Source organism: Labrus bergylta, chromosome 16, assembly GCF_963930695.1.
Source record: "Labrus bergylta chromosome 16, fLabBer1.1, whole genome shotgun sequence".
NCBI lineage: Eukaryota > Metazoa > Chordata > Actinopteri > Labriformes > Labridae > Labrus > Labrus bergylta.
Genome location: NC_089210.1, coordinates 8,796,555 through 8,822,482, shown reverse-complemented (window position 1 = coordinate 8,822,482; position 25,928 = coordinate 8,796,555). Strand labels below are relative to the sequence as shown.

The following is a 25,928-nucleotide window of genomic DNA, read 5'->3' as shown; positions in this document are numbered from 1 at the left end:
TTCAAAGTAGACCATTTATTGTGCTAATGGCTCACTTGTTTTTATAAACCAGTAATACATCACAAAGACATTTTCTTTTTTTTTTTGCATATTGCATGTGAAATCCAAGCAATTTTATTAAATTCATGAAATGTTTTAAATTTAATGGACACAAAACAAAATCAATCAAAAGCTGTAGCCTTAAATGTAACAATTTGATTGCTCGGAAGAATTGTACCACTTTGTGGCTTCTGTAACAGGAAGCTTACGTACAAAATGCAAAAACAATTCTGATGTTAGCACAAAAATGTTGTATTTTTCACCCTCATACTATCTCCTTTCTAAACCTAAAAAAGAACTCTCTTCATTCGTATTCATTTTCAGGATCTCATCAATGTTCTGTTAATCCTTTAAGACAATTCATAGTTGTATAATGTTGACATCTTAAACTAAATACTAAACAGGACTGTGAAAGCCTTTGTACTGAGCTGAAATAAATAGGTACAAGTGAATATACATCACAAATAATTTAACAGGTTGAAAGTTGACTTGAGTTGCTGGGAGAAGAGAAACGTGTGGCGTTCCATCTGCCTCGTCATGCGGTTCTCCTGGTTCCCACTGTGGTCATGATGTACACTCAAAGTCCAGCATTTAACCATGACAAAAGTCAGCGTTATGATCCTGCTTTTTTTTTCCTCTCATAAAACCAATCTGAAAAATAATAATCATGAGTGAGACAAGTTTTACAAATATGTCAAATTCATAAATGATGTTCTTGTCTTAAAAAGTAGAAATGCTATTTCAATCTTAGCATGTACTCACACCAGATACTTTAAATAAATCCAACTCACCAAATTAGCTGACCCTATCTCACCACAAAAGCACTGTCCTGGACCCTGGAATTAGAAAACTGTGAAGAAGAGAGTCAGAAACCATGAAGGTCAAAATACAGTTCATAGAACAACCAAACTCAGATGTTCAACAATGACACTTACGCCCAGTTCTCTGGGAGACTTCTTCAGCTCCAGCTCCTTACAGCAGAGCACTGAGAAGGGTCTTTCTTTGGTCTGTGAGTTCTCCTTGAAGCACAGACTGAATACCTTTGCAGGCAGGTAAACGTCCCAGTCAGGAGCGTGCTCTTCTATTAGCTCATTGACCATCCTTAAAAAAAAAAAGAGCATGAGGAGTTAAAGCATTATTTGTGAAAAAGTGTCCTTGATCACTTTAAAAAGGATAGAAAATACAGGCTACACTTGACAAGAGCTACTGTACACATTTGATCCCACTTGTTGATGTAACGTACTTGTCATTTCCTCTGCCATTAGATCTATTAATAAAATACAGATATATAGTTACATGGAAGTTATTAATGTGTGGAATTTTCTGTGGTGACAAAGCTTAAATATGTCTTTTACTGGGTTAGACGTCTGCAACTTCTTAAACATCACATTCCAAAAAAGACTGATGGCCAATCATCTCAACCACACATTTAACACCAGAATCATTTGCATTCTAATGACTGCAAACAGCTATAAATATTGGAACTGTTTCACTATTTTTTTTTTTTTTTTTTTTTTTTTTTTTTAAATCACTTTAAGGACAGACCTGTCAATCAGCTGCTCTGTGATCACATCTGCGGTGCCGGTCTGCTGATGATGGACGACAAGAGCAATGGTGATCTTCAGCTGCTCCTTCAGTTCTTTGTTGATCTAGAATGGAGACACAGTAAGTCGAGACGTTAGCTGATGAGGTGATAATAAAACACAGATGTTTAGTTCTACAAAAAAGGTTCTGATGTCAATTCAGTAAAAGTTGTTTGCAGTCAAAAACAACAGATTGTCAGTCTATCCACATCATTTTGGATAAATGGTAGAGATAGGGGAGCATCTCATGCAAACAAATAGTCAGCACTTATGTGATCAGGTAATTATCCGGTAACATTGTTTGCGATGCTTCAATTGAACCGACCAATGACAGACTTTGGCTGATGTAAGGCATCTTAGTTTGTTTGTTTTCAAAGAACCTCCAAGTGAAAAAGCAGGCGGTTTATGTTGAACTCAGATTCACTCGTTCAAAACTGATACGACAATTAGGAGGACAGTTTTCCAAAAAAGCAGCACTTCAGTCTTTAATGCACTCACTTTTTGGACCATGTCATGCGGCAGTCTGGAGAGGATCCTGAGCGGGTATCCAAAGTGGGCGATGATTTCCACGATGTGCTTCGCTACATGTTCTGGGAGGAAGGCCTCCAAAGGTACAGCTTCTACCCACTTAGAGAAGAAGTCTGTCACAGTCAACATGTATTTGTGTCCGTTTAGAGTCTCTGGCAGCTCTCCTCTGACATCCAGACCGAGCCACTGCCACGGCTCTGTCACCTGCAGACAAAACATTACATCATGTGGAAATACTATGTGAATGAAGAAACTACGTCAAGCCTTTCAAGCTTGTTAAGTCCCTTTAAGTGAGACGTAACACTGCTTGTTGCACTGGCAGCTACTTTTACTCATTACAAGCAATTCAGGCCTCTTTTTTTTTTTTGCTTGCAAATATACGCTCAGTAAAATATTAGATTTTAGGGGCGCTGGTGGTGCAGTTGTTAGTGTGCACGCCCCATGTATGGAGGCTGTCGTCTCACGCGGGCGGCCCAGGTTCACATCCCACCTGTAGCTTCTTTCCTTCATGTCATTCCCCACTCTCTCTCCCTGATTCCCTCCATAAAAAGCCCCAAAATATCTTGAAAATCTTAAAAATAAAATTAAAAAAAGATTAGATTTTAAAGTCTTACCTCGATCATCTTTTCAGGATCTTTACATTCTGCCTGTGGAAGTTGCAATAAAGTATGGAATTAAAACACTTTGTTTGGATAGAAGTTATTTTATAAAATACAATTTGATGTCATTTAGAATCAACAGGATTACTTACACTTAAATCATCGTCTGGAGCCCACTGAACATCCTGCTGGTGCATTCAGAGAGATACAGAAAACATGATTTAAATATAACAGTGACAGATAATCAACCGCAAAACAGAAGCTAAAAATATGGCCGACAAAGGATTTCAATATGATGTGTGTCACGCTGCATGTAAATAAAAAGAAGCAACTGTTATACTGTTTAGATCAGGGGTGTCCAAAGTGCGGCCCGAGGGCCATTTGCGGCCCTTGAGGGGATTTTTTTTTGCGGCCCGTGACTTCAAATGAAGAATCAGAAGATTTTGACCCGAGGCCTTGGTTAAGATTGGCACATTATCTTATTTTTCTTTTTCATGTTAACACGGGCTGAACAATATTCCTCAAATGGAAAATGTTCAGTAACATGTATGTTGTTGAGTTTTTAAATCTACAGCTTTTTACTATTTTCCACATTTTTTTGTAAACTATGAAAAAAACATATGCAAAGTTTTTTCAAACGAGCAGACTTTAGTACTTTAACCATTTAATGACCTGAGCTAAATGCAGAAAGCTTTTCCAAAAAAATGAACCACGTTACAGGCTTGATCCTGAGAAAAAAAACAGTAAGTAGAACGAAGAAATCAAAATATTTGATTTCCTTTTCTTAAAGGGTTTCTTTCATGAGCCTTTCGATTCTGATCTACAAAGCCTTACTACTTTTCCAACTATATTTTAAAAAAACAAAACCTGTGGCCAGCGAGCGATTCTAACACGACAATTTTGGCCCGCAAGAAAAAAAAGTTTGGACCCCGCTGGTTTAGATCATAAAACACCAAACACCTGTGGCACGCAGTAATCTCCATGGAAGAAATGTGGAAATGACTCAATCTTCATGAGTCCTTCGTCGACTATAATCCTCCATCTTTCAGGCCTGTTCTGCTCTTCGTCTCTGCAATCAATAAAAGGTTAACTCAATATAGAGGCAACACATTTCAAACAGGTGAGATCAAAATACAAAAGGACTTATTATCAGTATTTAGCCTCCTGCTTTTTCTGATTCAGTCGTTTTTTCCCCCCCTTGATTTCTCTTTCAGGATGAAATTATGTTTGGGAATGACTCAGGGAAATCCACATATGAAACTTACTTCTTTTTACTCTAGCTTGTGTTTCAACATACCGGGAAGGCTCTTCTGTCTGGCTGGCCTCTTTGTTCTGGATGTCGGGCTTTGATGTGGAGCGAGTGGTTGTTGGACACTGAGCTGAACTCGCCTTTGAGGCTTTCACAGCAGGCGGCTGGGTTTACAAAAAAGGAGAAGCAGAACTGGTCGAACAGCTTGAATAATAACAGAACTGTCTGTGAACTTCAGTGTTTTAGAAGTTTAGTAAACAACAAGCTTTTCTAAAATGACAGCCGAGTCACAGCTGGTGGCAGTTTGGGTTTGTATGCAATATGCTCTGACCTTGTTTTGCTTTCTTCTCGGGTTGATGGGAGCCTGAATCAGAGGAAAGAGGACAGCACAACATGTGGCATCATCATTGGAGAGAATCAAAACTACTTCTTCCACTTCGCTAATGTTCTGTTTTCACAGCATGACTTACACACCTTGGTTTTCTGTGTGTCAACAGAAGGAGAAAATATGGTGGGGATGGCATCGTCTCTTAGTGTCACACATTTCCCTGTTCTGTCGATGTGCTGCTCCTCAAAATGATGACTGCACAGCACCGAGAAACGAGACGGAGTCCAGTCATCCCACTTCATGTTGTTCAGCCATTTCTTCAGTTTTCGGGGGTTGTATAGTGGAAACCTACAGCGACAAATATAACTCATTAAAACAGCACTAACATCGATGTTTTTTTTTTTAATGTGACGCATAACTCAATTTAAAACTGTCCATAAATCTGGTTCTTCACAGAAATATAATAATTAAATGTTTTTAAAAACGCTGATATATTATTATAATATATAAAACCACATAAACAACAAAAACTGCACAGCTCTAAAGATAACTACGTTTACACAAAACAGCTGATGTTGTGAATGCTGACTGACTAGTGTTAGTATTCTGCAAGCTGTACTCACTTTATTCATTTAACAACAAACAATACTTACTTAAAAAACTTAACAGCTGATTCGTGGGAGTTTTCGCAGTTGTATGCACATTTATATCTCCCCATTTCGTTCACAATTAAGATAAACTTACGACCAAACCGAGGGATTTTGTTTCTGGAGTTATCGGAAACAAGCAAGTAGCAATTCCACGTCAATGTCCGGTAACCTTTCAGAATAAGAGCCTCACACTGGTGTTATTTAAAGTGAAGCAGCATGAACAAAATCCTGCAACAGGGTAGTATTTAGCTCAAGATATATTTTCCTTTATTGAATCTTGTCTTTAACCTGGTTTATGTAATTAATTCACAGCACTAGTGCATCATTTTTTTTACTGACAGTGAATGATCATTTCCGGTAGTAGTCTATACAATCTGGAGGCCTTGACCACACTTTTCTTTTTGTTCTTCTTCGTGAGTTGTTGGTTGCAAATAAATGCGCAACACCTCCCCCTTGTGGAAATAAGACAGAACAGCGAATGCAAAAAAAATAAAAAAATCCAACAATAATAAAATGTAAAATTATAAAATTGAAGAATATTCAATGAGTTATACGCTAAATAAACCACCTGTATATCAATGTCATTTTTAACTCATACAGAATCAAACAAGAATTGCATGAAAATATCAATATTTATTAAAAATGTTGGGGAAAAAAATGAAATATTAACATTTTCAAATGGTATTAGATGTTCTTGCTCAGTTGCTTTTAGTTTTCCATTCGACCCTCCACTCATCCCAGTCCAACAGATTTCTCTTTGTGTCCCATCCCGCTGCTTCCACTCCTGGAAATAACACGATGTTAAGTAACTGTGAGTATACGCTATGTTTCTGTTGGTAACTTATGATTTAGAAAGGAAAAAAAAGATAAGATGCTGATTTGTAGTTTTAAAAAATGTTTGTCAGTGTGTGTTTACCTTTGAGAAAAGGACTGAAAACAGTGTCCATCACCTTGTGACTCTCGTGCACCATTTCCCAGTGACCTTTAAAAAAAGTGTATAATGAATAAAGGATGATAGAAGCTTTTTAACATGATTTAATAAATTAAAAACACAAGTAAAGACTCACTTTGCTTTGGTTGTTTCAGGGTTTCTCTTGAAGTTGAAGTGATCAACTTGCTGCTGAGCCAAACAGCTTGGCACACTGCTCTGATTTCATCATGTACTGACGCTTCTGGCCGCAAACAAACACAAACACAACCTGGCGGGAAGACAGATTTTAAAAGAAGTAAAATTATGTCACATTCCTATTCATTAATCACACAGTTTTTGCCTGAAGGAAGATGACATACCATTTTGAACTCCTAACAGGTAAGGCATGTTGTTTTGCTCCAACGCTAGATTAAGTTCCTCTGGCCTACAAAACAGGGAAAATTATATGAAATATGTTAACATTTTTATTGTTTGCATGAATGTATTTATTTGTCATAAAAGCCAAAAATAGAGCACATAATTACCTCTGTAGAACCTCCTGAAGCCTCACTCCAAGTTTGATAGGCACAGTGTTTCTGAACTCTAGTGAAAAACAGGAGAATCAATCATATTCAATGCACATTTCATAGCTTTGGGTCAAATGTGTCACAAACTAACAGCACAATCAGAAAATGTATGACTCATACCGATGAAAACTGGTTCCCTTTGATTGGCCTCTCGTGGGCTCAGGATCCGTTTGTCTCTCAGGTACTGCCGCAGAACGATTGAAAGCCGCGCCTCGTTGAAGGTTTCCATGACGACCGACCGCACGGCCTTGTAGTTGGCAAAGAGATGGAGGACGGTGAAGAGAAAGAAGAGGCTGAGAGTCAGTCTGAGAGAGGAGAGAAAGACAGAAGAGGAACATGAGCAGATAATGTAAATGACTCTTCAAGTAAGGCATTGTGTAAGATTCAAATATTCAACATGACAGTGCTTACATTGGATTATCAGTGACCAGGGGAATGAGTATCAAACTAACCAGCAGTCCAGCCAGATTGACTAGAGTCTCCTGTGGAATTTAAAAACACAAATATTAGACACACTGCCTTCTCAGAAAACCTGTTTTGGGAAACATGGGAAAATGGCCAAAACAGTGTACATTACTTCAGTAAGTAACCACGCTGTTCAATGTGGTTTGCTCCACACTAAGAAACAAACACAGGTCACAGAAAAGTCCCAAAAAAAAATATCAACCTGACTGCCGTCTTTTGCCGAGATGTCAGCCATGTTGTCTCTGCGAGCCTGATGAACAGTCAGAGCAGCTCTGGTTGCACCGCCTGCCACTCCAACGATGGACTTGTGAGGAAAAACAGAAATAAATTCACTAAGTCAGCTTATATTTATCTGCAATGCTTACATTTACATTTGATCAAAATGATTATTTCACAAGAGGGTCCTGGCAAAGACCGACAGCAGCACATTTTAACAAAGTTACAGACGTAAAACTCGGCGCTATTACAAACACAGACCAACATATCCTGAGTCACCGAGCAGAAGCTCATCATTCAAAGCATCTACAGCCTGACGCACGTTTCTCCAGTGCCTTTAATCGACTATTAAAAAGATTATTTTTTCTACCCAGCTGAATGAAACTATTGACAGTTTTCCTACCTTGAATATCCCAGCTGTGCACACAATCAGAATGAAGAAAGCAGGAAAGTATGGAGCCAATATCTCCATGAACATGGCAATGTCGTTGAGAACGTCAGCAAAAAGTCTGACAGGAAATCGAAGAAAAGCTCTTTAAATGGCTTCTGGAATAGGAATCTAAATCACTTCATTTTGAATCAGTCACACACACCTCCATTTTTTGGCCTCTGAGTCCAGTTTATTTCTAAAAGAACAAAGACACAAAGGAACAGATCGTGAAGAGAAAAAGTGCAAATAAAGAGTCATTTGTTTCCTAAAACTGGAAACTATAAACCTACCCTTTCTGCCAAGCAAAGAGGATTCTTCCCAACATGCCAGTTCCATCTATAGAGGACACAATAAGTGAACAGGTTTTTTGATTTTTGTATTAATTGCACAAAAAAAAAAAACATAAACATAATAGATCAATGGAAAAACAGACAGTACATAATGATTAGTTAATTAACAAACTATACATTTTGAAAGAAATGTGCTGGAGGAGCCAAAATGAACCCAGAGGGGCTTGTCGAGTGGCCCTCCTAAAGAGAAACATGTAACACAGAGACATATTATTAATGTAGTCCAAGCAAAAACAATACAGCTAACAAGAACACATACTCAGTAAGGTGTAAAAGAAAGCAAAACAAGAAAGAGACAAATTAAAGAAGAGGTGGGGAAAAGGAAAATAAGCTCTTATGGCAGAGAAAGATTATGATGGCGCTTTGGTTAATTGGCCAAGCAGGAAATGAATGGTTGTGCTTTTTAAATAAGTTGAGGCTGGTTCACCTATGAAGATGTAAATGTAAATGTTTGATATATTGTTAGTGATCACCTCTAAGTAGCCATGTGACTGTGGCTGCAGCTACTGTTGCCTCTTGGTTTCCAACCCCGACACCTTTGAGAGAGGCCTGAGTGGCCAGAGTCCCTGACAGCGAGCTGGAGAAAGCCTGACAAACAGAGAAGGAGTGTGCAGGAAGAGTTTCAATCTGCCGGTTAAAGATTCCAATAGTTTAATCAAACAGTGTGTCGTTGACTTTACCTGCACAGTGTCCCAAAACTGGTACTGCAGGTAATCGTTACTGACACTCTCTGGGTAGCCTTGAGGCAGAAAAACACTCTGCAGAAAAGAGTGAGTCAAACGGGAGTCAAGAGGAGGAGCCAAAGTAAAACAAGTTAAGGTGTATGGAAATGTTGGTTACTTTTAAAACTCCAACAAAGGTGTTTCCTCTGGATTCACTTTCACCACCATCTCTTCTCCTCTCCATCACTCCATCCTTGGCTGAATACTTCCAGGACTCTGCACTGCCATACCTCTCTGTCGCCAGAACCACATCAGTGTCTTTCTCCATAATGACGATATGTTTGGAGCGAAAGCAGAGCGGTGCTGAAAATGTATACAAACCGAACAATTCTCGCAGCCTGGAATAAACCGAAGTGTGTTTAACTGAAGCGCATTTTGTGCTCTGCAGAAAGTGAGACAGGCAATACGTGTCTCCTATCCTGTTTTCATTGCAGCACTTCCGTGTTTTTTTTTTTCTTTCTCCGCCCTCATTGTGGGGGCGATTCATCATTGGTTCATTTAGAGTGGAAGGCGTGGCTCCAATTTTAGTGTTTTTTTATTTATTTATTATTATTATTTTATTTAAAGGAACATCACAGTAATATGTTTAGAACAAGAAAACTTGACGTCATTAAGGTACAAGTGCCAAATCAAACATGTAATAAATCAACACGTCGACCTTGAAGATAAGATTTTAAAAAAAAGGTAACAAATCGAAAGGATGAAGTTCCAACTCACTTTATTTAATGATTGTTTTTTTTTTGTTTTTTGGAAAGCCTCATTATTATAGTTTTATTTTTTATTTTTTATTTTTTAACATTTACGTTTTTGTTTTTATGCAGTTTGCATTAATGTAAATAACAATGGGTCATTTAAAAAAAAAATTACAGGTGAATTTCAGGTGAAGAAGCACTTCTTGAGAATGGATGTGTGAGTCAGGACAGATACCATCTGACTGATGGTATGACTCAATAACTCACCTTGATGACATCACCTTTAGCTTCCTGTTATTTGAGCCAATGCATTTAGACTAGAGATTTACTCCAGTCTCGTTTTCACAAGCCCTCTTTTCCCAATAAGGGTAGATCTGACTGTCTGTCATGCTGGCAGAGTTCACAGTGAGTGGCGTCATTTCTGGAAAAATGCAGCCAGGTCGTCATCAACTGTTGAGCAAAAGGGGAGGAAATATTTCTTATCTCTGGGTCATAGATCAGAGGGATGACAGATGATAGATACTACAAAAAGAGGGCTGATGGGGCCAAGAAAATAATGTATAAAATGGCAGAGATTCACCAAAACAGCTCCAGTTTGTTTTTGTTTTTTTTAAAAAAAGGAGGAAAACTTAGGTTTAGAAAAGAATGAGGCACACTGGCATCTGTGACTGTTTCACCCCTGAGGCAAGACAAGTGCCGACACACCTTTCCCAAGTCCATAGGAATGCAGTATGGGAAAGAAGTGAGGGAAAGGTTGTAACATTTTACAGAATGTGAAAATGTGCCTGAAGGGGAGAGAGGAAGTCTATAACCTCCAATGTACAAGGAACAGAACATGAGAGCTAATGAGTGAAGGAAGGGTTCGACAAGTGTATGTGTGGGAGGGAAGGAATAGCAGAAGAAGGAAAGAACCTGCACAGAAAATGGGCGTGGAAGTTTCACACAAGAGAGAGAGTTTCACTCCCAGCTCTCCATTCGGTTTGTCATTTAACAACTTATACGACTCCGGGCTTTCATAGGGACAGGGCGGCTTCAGAGCTGATGTGGTTTTGAGCTTCGACTACAATGACAGGAGTGGTGTTTGGATGAGCACGTGCGGGAAAACGTCCCTGAAGCTTTCATTACTAAAAGGACTTACACTGTGGGGCAGCTGAATTTTATTCTGATACAAGAAGACAATACACCTGCTTCTATCTCATTAAGATCTCTACACTTGACAAGAGAAGAATTGGCTTGATTTACAAAAGGAGTGTTTTGAGACTGAAGAGATTCTATTGGACATTGAACAGGTTTGTAACTTTCTGTGGGATTTGAATTATTTTATGACTTTTGATTGTGTTTGAAAAGTACATTTTTTTTAACACTCTTTGTAAGAACCCCTGCTTGGTTTATTTAAGAGACAGAAACTCAATTTATCAGCATAACTTAAGAACTCCAACACGGGAGGGCAGTGTACAGAATCATTACCTCTCTCTTACCAATGATTCACAGGTCTGTGCAACATTACACGATGAAACTATTATTAACTCCTTGCTGATGTCTTTTCTCGGGGTCCAAACACGCAGAGCATGCTGCTGTGACGCTGTTTGATCAAATTTAAGATTAGATATCATTCTTTTGTTTTTTTGTTTTCATTTGTCATGACAAGCTGACGACCAAGCGGGATGTTTTGACATCTTTGTAAATGTGATCGTACAAGTTTTTCAAGCTTTTTTTTTTTTTTTTTTTTTTTATGTAAATTTTCCCAGGGAACACTTGATGCTGATCCTATTGTTGGACAGTTCAGTGGGGACTTTCTGTTCCTTTATGGAAATAATACTCAATCGAGACAAATTCCCATGCTCCAAAGGGAGGACACACTGTCTGATTGTTTACAAGAACATGTTGAGACTTGTAATAAGACATTTATTTTACATTCTTGTTGCCTAGGAGACAGGTGAGTGTAGTGGTAAACAGAGGTCAAAAGGTTCAATCAGGGAACCCACAATTCTGTTTTTATCATTGAAATATGAAAAACATTTGCAGACTGGGTAGAGAAAAGGAAGTAAAGGCATTCAATATTATGGAGTAATTTAAAATGTTGGCACCCAATTCATACTTTTATTGATTCTGGAGGTAGCCTACATTCTAAAGTAATCTCTAACTTTGGGAATCCACAACAAACATTGTGGGCTAACAGCAGGGTTTTGGTGAAATGCATGCAGGGTAATTCCAGTCGTATTCAAGTTCAATGGAGGGAGACTCTGACATTCAGACACAATAGAGATGACGTCTGGATTCATGTTATGACAGTCATAACGAAAGCAAGAATAAAAATAGAGCAGAAGAGATTACATGTGCTTGTGTCACTCTGTGATTCAAAATGTTACACATCAGTCTACTGCGTATGAGAAATAGTCTTAAAAAACACACAGGAGTTCCTCTGAGACCAAAGGCCATCGGGTAGACACATTTTAATAAACATTTACTTTGAGAAGTTCACAGAGTTGAAACAGTTCCTGTAACGTCTCTTATCTATCACGCTGTTATCGAACATGCACAGACCATAAAGCTGTTCTTTAATGTATAGCTCTCGTTTGCACATCACTCAAAATATGAAGAGTGTTAAGGTAATATGACATCTTAATCTTTCCTCAACATGCTCTTTTGTTTTGCAGAAATGCCTGATTCACCTCAGACATGTATAACGGTGGCTGAAGAGGTGCCACTGAATCTCATCGCAGGGTCAGGCAACACACAAAATAATGACAATAATACCCATGAAGCAAGCAGCAGCACTGGACAGCGCACTGCCTCCTTCTGTGACGACACACACCACAGGAAACTCGCCATCTGCAGCATCATCTGTGGGATCTCCTGCATCGGGATCACGGCTCTTATAAACTCAGTGAAGGTATCTTATTGTTCGGCTCATTTACGTGTCACCTGTCGGTCAAAATGTCAGAGCCTAAAGCTGCACATTCCACATTCTTTTCTTGTTGCTCCAAGCTACAGCTGAGTGACACATTTGACAAATGGAAAGTTACTTACAAGTTTATGGTGTCAGTGAACTTATCACTGACTTTACTCATTTTATCCCATCCAGAACATCTTAAATCCATGCTAACATGCCCAAATGCACATAGAAGAAATGATTACTTACCGTAAATGTTGCAAAGAGTTTCCTTCCAAAAGATATTTCAGCAAAAGAGGTGAAATATCTCCTTTAGTGTCATATTACCTGTAAAGTACAGCTGAAGCAGAAATAAACATTTCATTTATAGAGTTTTGGTCTTTTAGGTAAAATAATTCCCGCTTTGTGGTTCAACAGAAAGGATTTGAGGACCTTAAGAGACTCCCTCTTCATGATGTGAAATGAGTCCTACTGACTTGCTTTGTTTGGTTGAAAAAAAGATGAAAGACTTCTAAACAAAAGGAGAATTAAATCAAATGTCATTCCCAAATACATTCAAATATTGAGCACTATAATTAGTTCCCTTAAAAGGGAGATCAATTCAATTCAATTCAATTCAAAAAACTTTATTTGTCCCCGGGGGGCAATTCAAAGGCACACAGAGCAGTAAATTAACAACAATGCAAGTAAACAAAACATTTTAACCTAAATAGAAAGTGTCAATTTAAATACAACTTAAAGCTTAAACTTAACTTAAAATACAAAATATAAAAGAGTAGATATAAGTGGACAGTGATCAGACTAACAGATGTAAACAGATGTAACCAGAACTATGTGCAGTAAACGAGAAATAAATATATATATACAGAGCTATGTGCAGATGTCTGATTTTGCACATATACACATATTTTGGTCTAAGGCATTTACAAACATTGAAGATTATTGATAAAAAAACAGCTATAATAGTGAATTTAAATGGCCGAACAAGACTTAAGTGTAATTGATTTTGTCAGTTGTGTTTGTGTCATTATGTCTTACTTTCCCTGATTTGTTTCTATTTATTTTTTAAATACTGACTTTGCCAATCCTGAACAGGCCGAGAAGACAAAAGACCCCGAGGTGGCTGCAGAGCATTTACGAAAGGCGAAGAAGTTTGGCATCATCTCCATCATTATATGGGTTTCCATTCTGGCTTTAACTCCCATTCTGATGGCACTGATCTCATATCTCCTCTCTCTGCGAGACTGATCACCTGTGATCAACCTCTGCAGAGGATGAGGAGTGGGATTGACTGTGCAGAGACACTGACTGCTGACAGGACTTCCTTCTGAAAGCCACAAAGACATGAAGAAACTGGCACTTACAAGAAGCAGAAAAACACTGCCCAGTTTACACGTTTCTACTCCACTTTCTTTCTATTTTTTTTTTTTTTACATATAAAATAGTAGTAAAACCATTGACATGTTTTTTTAGATGCTGTAATATTTATTTAACAATGTATAAACATATGGACAATGCAAAAAATGAGTATATAAAATCCAGCATTAGCTAAAGTATGAGACATGACACTACAGGACATTTACATGTTATATTAAAGAGTAATACTATTACTCCCCAGTAATGACCGTCTCATCCATATGTTTGCACCTTAAAATACAAAAGTTGCTAAATAAGTGAATCTGTCAATATACAGAGTATCAACATAAACGTGATCATGGAGGATTGGGTCATTACTGGGAACAAAACGGCAAGGCAGTGCTCCATCATAACATCATGAGGTCTTGCTCTGGTTTCCAAACTGTTCTTGGCATTATTGCATTGTTACCATGTTCATTTTATAAGTGTCAGATGTATTCATATGTTGTACTTTTATACAAACATAAAATAACAATTTTATAACAAAAAAAACTGTTGTGCTTGGAGTAGCTTGAAGCATTATTGACATGCCCTAAAAAAAACAAAAAAAACAGTCACATTCACAAATACACCTTCAAAACATCCATTTAGAAACCAAAGAAGTTTACAGTTAAGGCAACCTGATGGGGAAAAAAATTGGCAAAAAAAAATAATTTAAAATCTTGTTTAGGCAGTCAAGTCAAGAAGTTGTATTTGCAATCATATAAAGAGAGACACCACAAAATAACCCAGAGACAACCAGCGTGGAATCTAGGAATCTCCCATCTTGATTAAAAATGCTCTGTGGAGTGCTGAAATGTTTCAAACATAAAATCTACAAACAACAAAACACCACATCAGCGATGACACAAATAAATGACCGATAAAACAGGGTCTGCCCTGAGCTCAGCAAAATCAGTCCTTGGACAGAAACGTGGTTTTGAAATCAGTTGCAGCAGATACAAATCTCTCTACGGCTTTTTGTTTGTTTTTTTACGAGTTCTAGTCTGCATTCAATAGAAAATAGCTGCCTTTCAAAATAACTTAAAATGCTGCGAGGTCACTACTACTTACATCATGTAATGCTGTCTTTCAGATGAGAGTGCAAAAGAGAAAGAAAAATCTGTAGTCTGCTTTATCATCCTTTAAAAGACAAATCAACCAGAGAGAAAGTTAGATTTCTAACATGCTGGGAACGTCTGAGACTTATAGCGATAAATAGAGTTTGATTGTAGTCAGTTTCAGGTATGGCAGAGAGAAAGAGGCCAGTTGAAGTATGGGCGGCAACAGTTTGAGGGCAGCGACAACAACAAAAAGAGTCACTGTATAATGCATTGAATAACTATGTTTACAACCAATGAGGAAAAACATGTTTGGTGCTATGATGTGTTTCTTTAACTTGCCAGCTACAGACGCTACAGACTGAGAATTAATTTCTTCAATGATTACTTGTCACCACAACACAGACATTATACGCTGATTGTGCATATAAAAAAAAAAGCTGGAAGACTCGTAAGAATCTTCATATTGGAAAAACTGTTAGTCATAGGAACAGCATTATCTCTTGCACTGTGTTCTTTAATGGCAGCCATTATTCAAACTTTGAATAGAAGTCTGTCAGCTGTCTTTCTGATCGTGCATCAACCACAAATTCAGCTGATCGAGCTTGGCACAGAGAAGCGAGTCCACATCCTGCACGCTGAAGGACGGTTCGTCTTTAGGGAAGCCCCCTCGTCGAGTCCTGGAGGATGAGTTACCGGACTTTAAAACACCAACAAGAGGCTTCTTTGGTCTCCTGGTCTCTCCTACCTCCAGAAACTCCAAAAATCGTTTGAAACGCCTCTGGCCGAACAAGGACTCTGAGCCATTCCGGCGATTGAGAGGCATCTCAAATATAGTCTCCAGGCGGCTAAAAGACAAATGATGAATCCTGATCAATAGGTGAACATAGGAAGTTACCAGCTATGTGTAAGTTATCTCTTATATTATGAGGAAAGTCAACAATAGAGGCTACAAAACCGGCTACCAAAATTGCTGCACCTCAATTACTTGGTGCATAAACTAACTAGTTTAGAAGTAAGGTCATAACAAAGAGACGATGCAAGTCATGGATTAAAGAAAGAGTTTCATTGTCCTGCTAAAAGATGATATCATTTAATTAATAAATTAGATCTCTACCGGATTCCTGTAAAGCTAAATGGTATGCAAAAAATGCAAATAAACACGGTTGTAAAATAACTGCTGTTTGACCTCCCAGTATAGTTGTATGAAATGTCATTATTTACACCTCCTCATGGGGCACGTCTTCTTATGGTGAAGTGGTTACCTAGATAAACCTCTGTGGTGCAAACATTATTATTTTAGAAATGCAAAAATCCAACTAATAACCAAGTTATAAATATATTATACAAAGGCTAAATTTGAACTGAGAGTTGATGCAGCAGGCTGCAGAATCCTTCAGTACTGCAGCTGATTGGCTTAATAAAATGATCATTCCTTTAGTGCCACCCTCTGGTCAAACATGTGACAGTGTGTGGAAAGTGAAGCTTGAGCTGTTTCACCTCCAAACTGCACACTTATTTTAAGCACGTTTTCAGCGTCATGTGTGTTGAAACTGGAAAAGTGACTGAATTAAGTAACCCGACAATTATCACACGTGCTACGCATGAGGAACAAAAAAAAGGAGCTCCTGACATCTGGAGAAAATGGAAATACTTTTTACAAACAGAAACTTTACAAATTATTTGTTAACCTTTATGATGCACAAGCATGTCTTTGTGTTTATGTGCATCGTTCAACATACATTAGTGTAATGTTGACCTTACCTTTCAGGTGGTTTGCTGAAATTCTTATTGGTGTAAATTTCCTCCAAACTGAACTCCTTCTTTTTCAGCCTGTTTGAACATACATAAAAAAACACATGCTGTAATAATCTGCCTGATTATTGATCAAAGAGTGTTCAATAGTAAACAAACATACTGACAATGACATACATTAACGCTCGATAGTTTTCAATGAAGGGACAGATTGTGACTCAGTACAAGCTGTCCTACTTTCAATCGTGATAGAGGAATTGTATCAAAGTTTACACTGATTATTGGACATCAAGTCAATAACATTCATCAAACTACAGCTTCAATATTTAGAGTCAGAAGAGAATTTCTTTAACAACAAGACTGCATCCATATAGATCTGAAGTACCCTGACATTTAATACCAGCTAGAAAACTGTTGTTTAAGATTGCTCTTTGAACTTGTCACTATTCACCATTAACTTGAATAATGTTTAATTAAGGGTTGAAAATTATGGATGAAAAAAAAAAGTGCTTAATTTTTCAACTGAGGAACCCGTGCAGAATTCCCCTTCTCTTTGTCTACCTGAACTTGCTAATGTTACTTATGGGTGTCTAAGAAAGTGTGGTAGAATTGTTGAAACATGACTGACCCACAGCTAAGCTACTGGTTAAAAGTACCAAAGACATTAATGTGTGCATCTTTGAGTTTGGATGTTTCTGTCACACATACAGAACCCTTGATCTACAGATTACACAGACACCCACTCATGTCAACAGGGTACTTGCCTGATGGGTTTGGGCAGGCCCATGGGTGTCAGGTTGTTCTGAGGTTTGGGTAATGTTTTTCGAATTCTTATAGATGACACCTTCCCTCGTTCCTCAAGTTTCTGCACCACCTGTGATGAGGAAAAAAATAGTATCCTTTTGAAAGCATTCCACAATGGAGTTGTGACAAAAGCAAAGTGATGTCAGGGAAAAATAAGTAGAACAGGACAATGACAACTCGCTCCAAGATTACCATCAAATGTTCTGGTAAAGAATGTCTGCAGAAAAGAAAGCAAAGAGAAACAAAGCACAGCAGAGTTGCTGAAGTGCAATTATGATTTCTATGAGCCAAAACATCAAGTGGTACTTAATGTGTCACCACTATTTGATTTCTTGCACTAAACACCGACTGATAGTTAATATTTAATGACTTTTAAATACTTTACAAATGTTGTGCATTTGACCAAAATAAATAGTAAATAGTTTCAACAAAACTCAAATAATAATTGGATGAATGGCACGACTGTTGTAATAGACTAGGTTTAAAGTCATCCAATATGACTTACTAAACTGGAAATAAGGTCGATATCAGGACAAACACATAAAACACACTAATGACATGCTGGTGTCATGTCTGTTAGAGGACATTTGGCATAAAAAGTCCCCCCAAAAAAATGTGGGAAATAATGCATACCTTGATTTCAGAATCAGAGAAAGCCTTTTCCTCCCTCAGTGCTACATCTTCAAACTCCTGACTGGATGAGCTTGTGTCTTCACCGTCATCCTCTTCTTCACTCTGTCCTCTTCTCTCAATTTCACACTCCATGGGATTCCCACTGCAGAGAAACCAAGAGTTAGACTCAATAATGTGCTGAACACTTGGTACTATCATGAAACATAGTTTTACAGATTTTACCTGCTACTAGAGTCCATGGTAGCACTGGAGGAATCAGTTCTTTGGAGGAATCCCGGGAGGCGCCATGTGAAGGGGCTCTGCGGGTAAATCAAAGAGGACAAAGGAGAGGAACCATGGGAGGAAGTGCTTGGGCTGACTGCAGCTCCTCTGCTGTCTGCCTTCTTGGAGAGGAAAGCCAGGGGGCTTGAGAGGAAAAATGATGCAAGTGCTGTGAGGGAAGTGGAGGGAGAATGTGCAAGACTTGGAGACAGGTGCTGGGTGGACGAGTCGTACGGGACAGATCTTCTGGATGGGTACACCTCCTTACGGAGGCAGAGAGGGGCGATCTCCCTCTCCACTTCTAGACTGCAGACCGTGTGTCGACGAGCCCTCCGCAGGGATTTGTGGGAGTGATGGACAAAGGGTGATTGTGAGGACTGATGCTGGTGTGGTGTGTAAATCCTCCTGTAATGAGGCGAATTCAGAGCGGAGGTCCAGGTCGTGTCATGGTGACGGATAGAAGGGATCTCTGGGCAGGAGTAGCTGCGTAACAGGCTCCTTGAGGGGCTGCTCTCTGATGAGCGTGTAGCCAGGTCTGCGTCTTCCATAGTGATCGAGTTGGTCACCTCTGCACCTTTTTGTTTTCTACTCTGGAAAACCCTACACCTTCTACTTTTCTTATCTGCTCTCCTGGGCCTGGAGGTAACCCCTCTTGCTGTAGACCTTAGACTAGAGAGGATGGTGTTGCTGCTGAAACTGGCTTCAGCATCTGTGGGAAAAACTTCATCTGCCACGGTAGAGCTCTTTTCTTTTTCATCCACAACAGGCTCGACAATATAATCTAATTTTACATAACAGTCTAACTGATTCTGGGGAGGCGCAGAAACGGGTTGAAGTGAACTTTCTGAAGGTGTCATTTCAAAATACACCGGGTCCACTGCCATTTTAGCTTTGCTTTCCTCACAATGGTTTTCTTTGGTTGTCAAACGAACATTTTGGATACATTGCTTTGACTCACCATTCCCAGCCGACCCAGATGATTTCACAGCACTTCTTAAACCTTTATTTGGTCTCTTGGACGGCTTGTAAGGCTCCGTTTTCCTGCTCTCTTCCTTCCGAGAGGCATTCAAATCTCTGGGTGTGAGTTCAAACGGCGTCGCTAAAAGTGTTAAAGAGGAGGTAGAATCTGTTGTGCCATCTGATTCTGTGGTTGAACCCGCTTGGTTTGGTGATTTCCTTTTTAGTGGTTTCTTTTTTATAAGCCTGCTCCTGCTTGGGCTCTGGAAATGCTTTATATCAGGACGGAAAAGGACTTCTGACAGAAGGTCCTGCTTGGGTTGGGTGATAGCAACAGTTGTTTCAAGATCCATTCTATTATCTGTGTTTCTATCAGATTTACAAAGATCTGTAGTTGTCTTCAGCCTTTTGCTTAAACCACAGGGCGTCGTCTTTCTTTTTATGCCCTTTTGGATGTTTTTTGCCACACCACTTTTATCCACTGAACAATCCATCATCGCATCAGGGGAATTTTTACTCTGTGCATTTAGCACTTCTTCATTTATTGCAGAAAGTATTTCTTGTGCACCTTTCCCTTTTGAATTTGCTCTTGTTGTAACAGCGGGTCTTTTTCTAGCTGGCTTTAGGGTAGCTTCAATATCCACACAGTTATTTGTACAATCATCTTCCGTTCTTGGTGATATAACCCCTGTCAGCATGCCACCGTCCGGAGCCACAGTCGATAACTCTTGTGTTTTGGGAGCCTTTGTATCTGCAGTCGTTCTTTTTCTCTTAAAGCCCTGGTAATTCAAGTTTTGTTTCCGCTCTCTCTTCCCTCTCCCCAGATCTGCAGCTGAAGTGGTTTCAGGTTCAAGCTTAGACTTCAGCTGCAGAGTTTCCAAAGTAGGCTTCAAAGTCCGTCCTTTGGTACAGTCATTTATATTTTTTCGGATGGTAGGACGAACTAGACCGCAACTTTCTATTTTTCTGTCGTCGTTGTCTTCCCCATTAAGGTGAGGAGAGTCCTTCTCAGGCTGAGAATAAGAGCCTGAAGAAGATAATGACGGGGACTTGTCATCATTTGATTTTACTAAATTAATGTGAGAAAGCTGCTCATTGATAACCTCTGAGTGAGTCTCCTCTCTGACTTCAGATGCTACAGGCTTAGAGGCAATTCTTCTTCCTGTACGTTTCCTTGGCTGTGGTTTCCGTCGGACAGCTAGGTTGTCCTTCTGGTCCTCCACAGATCTGGTTATCTCCACCGCTGAATCGTGTGAGGCACTTCCATGGACAGAGGGTTGTAGAATTCCAGAATCTGAAACTTCCTCAGACATAAAGTGGGGTAAGGGACTGTGTTGCAAAGGCACAGGGTCAGGGAAGTCTCTTTCATTCTCAGTCATTAAACATTCATCTTGCAGTTCAGGCCTTGTGGACCACTCCACTTCAAATGATAACCTTTTAGAACATTTTACAGTTTCTGTGTTTTGTGCATCTTCCCCTTCAACAACGTCCGGATTCCCATTCTCTCTTTGTGGGAGAAGACGAAAAATGTCATTCTGCTTTGAGAGATCCCCATCAGATGTCCCACAAGGCTGTAGCTCACACTCATCAAACTTTTCTGGATGGTCTGCGGACGGGGGAGGACTATTCGCTCGGAAGAGTTTCACAGGACTCATGACGATCTCTGTGAAACTGGCCATCTTTGACTTGAATGACTGAATCAAGGGGCCAATCACCCATCCTTTTGGGACGGACGCATTTATAACACTGTGTCCAACTGACAGTCCAGCACACGTGTCCATGGCGGCATGGTTCTGTATGGTACTATCAGCAAACTGCTCTTCTATAGTTCCTGCAGCAGGGACATTTGGTTTATTCTGTGAACTCCCTTGGTCCGTTGACTGCCTATGATGAAAACAAGAGAGTGAAATGAGACTTTAAAGACAAAAGACAAGCACAAACAAAGTTATAATGCTCATTTGATCAGAGACATGACAGCGCTTTAACTCAAACGCTTCTTTTTAAGTGAACCATACTTTGTAATTGATACTCTCTTCATTACTTAAGTCTTTTAATTTAATGAATATTTATTTACAGTGGAATCAAATTTATGTTTGAATCTGCTTTGGATTTGAAGTTTTTACATAATCAGAGATTAAAAATAAACAGAGATTAAAAATTGAATCTGTAGGAGTCTGGGACTACAGGATCAGGGACCAAAGTGAAAAGTATTCTGGGATATAATTAAAGAGAAAGGAAACTTAAGGATATGTTGTTTCATTCTGATAGGACTAGAATTAGAAAAGGAAAATTATTGAAATTAAGTATCTGCACCAAATTCAGGGTCTGGGACAAATTAAGAGAAAAGTTCCAGAAACTAATCAGTATGGAGTCTGAGACTCCAGGATCTGGTACCCAAGACAAAATAATTTTGAGGAATTCTAAACACTAAGTTAAATTATGACTTCCAAATGTAAACTTAAGTGAGAGGAGACTGAAGCTAATGTCTTATTTTTGCTTAATAATATTCTGAATGTTCTGCATGTAACCGTGTAAAGCACTTTGAAATGCTCTATGTATGAATGGTACTCTTTAAATTAACCTGCCTTTTACTATATTAGTTACCTTTCAAAAAAACAATACATGACAAAGTACACGAGTAGAAACTGAGGACCTGTTTGAGCAGTTCTCTCAATTAAACACCAATCTGAACATTTATGCTTCCAACTGACCCACTTCATGAGTATCAAGCACCACAAGCTGAGACATATTAGCTCAATCACTTACCTGTTGTTCTGCTCTGCTGTAAAACTGAAGTCACACCCTTCCTAAAAAATAAAAAAAGAGAAAGACATTCTTTTAGAGAAGGTTGAGGAATAATAATCATGATTGACTGAGCACTGATAACACTTTGTCTGTTCACATGGAAACTTGTCTGGTGTCTTGCACCCAAAATCCACAGAATGACATACTACAACACTGAAGACAATCTGCAGGGAAAATACAAACATGTGTGGATGAAGAGCAACTTCCCCTGCAAACAAAACCCCGCACACTTAAGGGTGTTTCACTCTCTTCATGTTCTGTCTAGGTCACTCTAACACCTCTGCTATCTCTTGCTCGTTCATGTCATGTTTTGGTTAATATTCTGATTGCATATCAGTTCTGTAAACAAAGCTTTGGTTTTTCTATTTACTAAAGGTGTCTCATTTATTATCAAACACTAAAGAGTTTTAAGAGGTTCTCTTCATACCAATAACTGCCATATTACTTTATTTAATAGTAATTCATTGGTGTTTGTTCCTTAACACTGGTATTAGCTCATCTCATTTTGACTAGACAAGAGAAAAAGTCATTAATTAAAGATGTACAGACACTGTAATGTCTGTGACCCTCACGTTTGTGAGTCACATTAGACACACGACTGTCTTTCTGCGTGGATGCAGCAGACCGTGAAGGAGGATTAAGTCGCTCAATTAACCCTCACACCCGTACACTGTACAGATCTCAAATGCTGACATACACAGACCTACAGTAAAGCTCCTGCAACAGATTAGACGCCGAAAGCTCTAAGACAAGGACATGTCTATGAAGCGCACGCAGACAGGCTGTAACGTAGGGACTGAGAGACTGAAAGAGACACCGAGAAATAAGAGGATCCAGCATGACAAGATGAAAGAACAAACTGACCTCTTTTTGTTCCTCATGTTCATGTGTGCTTTCAGCTCTTGGCTGCTCAAAGTGGGGCACTTGTACCTGCAAATTAGAAATACACACAAGCTCTGCATCAGCATTTTGTTGTTTGTTTGCGAAGAAACTGAACAACATTTAGGTGAAACTCCTACCATGCTGCCTGTGTCCCTCTGTCTCTTTGAGGGTGACGGATTCTCTCTTGATGGTCTCTGCGTTGCTTCACCGCCTGTATTGCTCTGCTTATTAGGGCTTTGTGCTTGAATACGACAACTCCTTCTGTGTCCTGATATTCCATCATTTGCACAGCTGCTGAGTTTACAAAAAGTCAAAAGTCAATTCATCCAGAAGTCAGCATTGTTTGTTTCAAATGCATTGTGAGAAGAAGACATTGCAATTCTGCACAATGCAAACGTCTGTAATCAGAATGTCCCTTACTCTTTTACTATTGTGTACTGCCTGATTGAGTCAATTTTTTGTGCCTGAATCTGGATTACAAATTAATCCAACAAAAACAACAGTTCTAGCATTAAACATCCCCATGCATTATTTTTCACAAGCTTTGTTTTAAAAACACAAAATGTCCAGTATCCCAACCATTAGGTCAGTAAGCTGATATATTATTGTTAACATGGATGAAAGTCTAACTAAAGAAAATGAATCAACCAGTAAAAGAGGTATCTGTGTAAGGACTTGGGCTTCTTATCTGATAAATAATATTTGGATGAATGCAGAAACCAGCTGATGATAGCTCACAAACCCAACAAGATCAATGTGTTATTTGGTTTTCCATTAAGTTACAAACATAAAAAAAACAGCTCATGTGACCTGACACCTGCTACTGGAAACTCTTACTTCATAAAACAAATGTAACAGACTTTTAAATTCAGATGAAGAGGTTTATGCTGCTTTCCTCCTCAGATTTCTCCTCAGAGACAATCCAAATGTGTGATAATCAGGTATACTCAGTCCTTGGTTAAGTCCTAACTCTTATAAGTCTTAAATCATAAAGTCTATCAAGATGACAAATGTGTAAAACAGCAAGGCAAGGGAAATACAGCTCCAGCAAAAGAAACCAAAAAAGGTGCAAGGGCAACTATACCTGGGAGTGATGGAGGAAAGGGGGAGGAGAGGTGGTGGAGGTTCACTGTGGGGAGGTGTACTAAAAAAACTGTTTGGGGGAATAGCATCTTCATCCATTGGACAAACTATCTGGGGGAGCGGGTCAGAGGAACAAGTCAACATCCCTTTGCTCTGTCTCTTTCTCTTCCTTGTCCCTCTGTAAATAACATAAGTGGAAGAAAGAAAACATGCCGGGTATCATATCAACAAGAAAGAAAATCAAAATAGGTCTCAACATGGGGCTCCACTTACTTCTCTGGTCTCTGGGAGACAGGTTTTAATCTAAAATGGAAAAACAAATAACATTGACATAAAACAAGTAGGGGCTGCAACGAATTATAATTATTTTTAATTAACCCATCAAATCCTTACAATGCAGTGGATGGATTTATAAATAAAACAAGAGAAATAGTGAAGGATTATGATCACTGTTTTTAACAGCACATGGGGCCTTTTCAATAAATCCTATTGTGTCAGTGTTTCCCTAAATATTTTTTTTATAAATGATCAAATTAGTGGGCTTTTTTTTCTGTAGACAACTAATTAAGTCATCTCGATTTGTTCTGGCTTTTTAAACATCACAGAGATAAACTTAGAGATTTAATAAAGTGGTTAAAAAGGGGGGAAAAAAACAAGAATAAATAAGTAAAGATAAAGCAATAGCCTTTATTTACATTTACGTGCATTCAGTTTTGTAACACTAGAAAATGTTTATTGTGCAAAAGACAGTTATAATCTGTATTTTACAAGGAATAGCTTATGATAATGAATAAGGCACTTTGCAGCAGCACTGAGGTTTGGGTAAAAAAAACACACAACACCAGTGTTTTGAATTTGGTGCTCTGTCTTTGCCAGTCATCGTCGTTGGCACTTCACACGTTAACGAAAGGTTTGCTTCACGATGAAAAACCAGCCGAACTTTTAGTTTAGCTTTTCTGAGAGTAGAAACAAACCAACGACGCAAAGCAAACTAAAAACAAAGTCATTACAGTGAACGTTATCAATCAAAGCAAAGCGGCGGCTAGATCAAAAACGAGCAACGTCTACTTACTGGAACGAACATCATTTAAAAAAAACTTTCACATTTGTGATGATGCGGTTTCTTTTTTACGTTATCTGTCTCTGTTATATCTACGTTAACTATCATTAAAAAAACATACGAGCTAAACATTTTGAGTCATACCTAAGCTGAGTTTTATTGCAACTCCCGTCGGCATGGTTTGGTCTATAACGCTGATATTGGTGTGCAACATACAGTTTCTGAACCAGGCAATAGCCGTGGCCCGGGAGCTGTCATCTCCTCTTAACCTTCAGTGCGTTTAACGCGGGGTAGCTGGACACATCCCCAATCTTGTAATTTAGTCGCATATTGCTATAAAAGCGAAATAACATTACAATAACATACCTGACACGTTTAGCTGAACCACAGCGTAGTATTCCAACCTCACCGTAAACAACACATGCCGGACGGACTGCGCCCCTACACAGCAGCAGCAGCAGCAGCAGCAGCGACTCGCAGAAGTATCCGTTTTTTTTTTTTTTTTCAACAACAACCAGACATACGGATCAACCAATCACAGCACGAGTTATTTTTCCGCCCGGCAGGCCCCAGTTGAAATCTTGGACCAATTAGATGCGATTTTGAGGCGTCGACGATGATGAGCAGCCAATGGGAAAAGCATAAATGGTTTGTAAGATTTACGATCTTCTTTTATGTCCTCGGGTGACCTAGAATCTTAATACACAATTAATTCCTAAATGAAGGCGCTGAAATTATAGTAAATTTAAATAAGAGCGACTCAACCATTTGAAAAAAAAAAGGTAATGCAAAACGCTTCTTTGAGCATATCAGACCTGAGAGTCAATTATTTTTTTTTTAAGATTAATCAGCCATTCTTTTCCACACACTGAACATTTTGCATAAAAGTTTATTTATTTTACAGCCTGTAGCCTAAAAACAACACATCTGCAGTAGCAAAGGGTCACATTAAACACTTTTGAATCACTAAACTTTAGGTTTTTTTTCTTTA

The 25,928-nt window shown here is 38.8% G+C and overlaps 3 protein-coding genes across 4 annotated transcripts; all 3 read right to left on the bottom strand.

Annotated features, from left to right (window-relative positions):
- zgc:153292 (uncharacterized protein LOC100003014 homolog) lies at window positions 1-5,181 on the bottom strand. Of its 2 annotated transcripts, none has more exons than XM_020645713.3 (12): window positions 4,980-5,181; window positions 4,473-4,674; window positions 4,330-4,362; window positions 4,047-4,162; window positions 3,710-3,818; window positions 2,902-2,934; window positions 2,765-2,797; window positions 2,121-2,354; window positions 1,585-1,688; window positions 975-1,140; window positions 831-889; window positions 1-690 (listed from the first exon to the last, which is right to left on the bottom strand). In XM_020645713.3, exons 1-11 carry the CDS (start codon window positions 5,042-5,044, stop codon window positions 845-847), a joined length of 1,140 nt encoding a protein of 379 aa, XP_020501369.3. In that variant the 5' UTR covers window positions 5,045-5,181; the 3' UTR covers window positions 1-690; window positions 831-844. The 2 variants fall into 2 exon arrangements, with proteins under 2 accessions (XP_020501369.3, XP_020501368.3); XM_020645712.3 differs by having other exon boundaries at window positions 2,902-2,937; window positions 4,980-5,136.
- A 408-nt stretch (window positions 5,182-5,589) lies between these two features.
- rusf1 (RUS family member 1) lies at window positions 5,590-9,111 on the bottom strand. The gene is made up of 14 exons (XM_020645732.3): window positions 8,775-9,111; window positions 8,615-8,692; window positions 8,408-8,522; window positions 7,875-7,920; window positions 7,748-7,780; window positions 7,558-7,663; window positions 7,141-7,242; window positions 6,885-6,955; window positions 6,594-6,778; window positions 6,432-6,489; window positions 6,267-6,331; window positions 6,044-6,175; window positions 5,893-5,958; window positions 5,590-5,760 (listed from the first exon to the last, which is right to left on the bottom strand). Exons 1-14 carry the CDS (start codon window positions 8,922-8,924, stop codon window positions 5,675-5,677), a joined length of 1,293 nt encoding a protein of 430 aa, XP_020501388.2. The 5' UTR covers window positions 8,925-9,111; the 3' UTR covers window positions 5,590-5,674.
- Window positions 9,112-13,703: 4,592 nt separating this feature from the next.
- On the bottom strand, window positions 13,704-25,399 carry prr14 (proline rich 14). The gene is made up of 11 exons (XM_020645719.3): window positions 25,304-25,399; window positions 24,151-24,180; window positions 23,879-24,055; window positions 22,932-23,088; window positions 22,777-22,842; window positions 21,874-21,914; window positions 18,112-20,991; window positions 17,890-18,031; window positions 17,217-17,326; window positions 16,462-16,530; window positions 13,704-15,545 (listed from the first exon to the last, which is right to left on the bottom strand). The coding sequence occupies exons 3-11, from the start codon at window positions 24,019-24,021 to the stop codon at window positions 15,254-15,256; spliced, it is 3,900 nt and encodes a 1,299-aa protein (XP_020501375.2). The 5' UTR covers window positions 24,022-24,055; window positions 24,151-24,180; window positions 25,304-25,399; the 3' UTR covers window positions 13,704-15,253.
- Window positions 25,400-25,928: the final 529 nt, after the last annotated feature.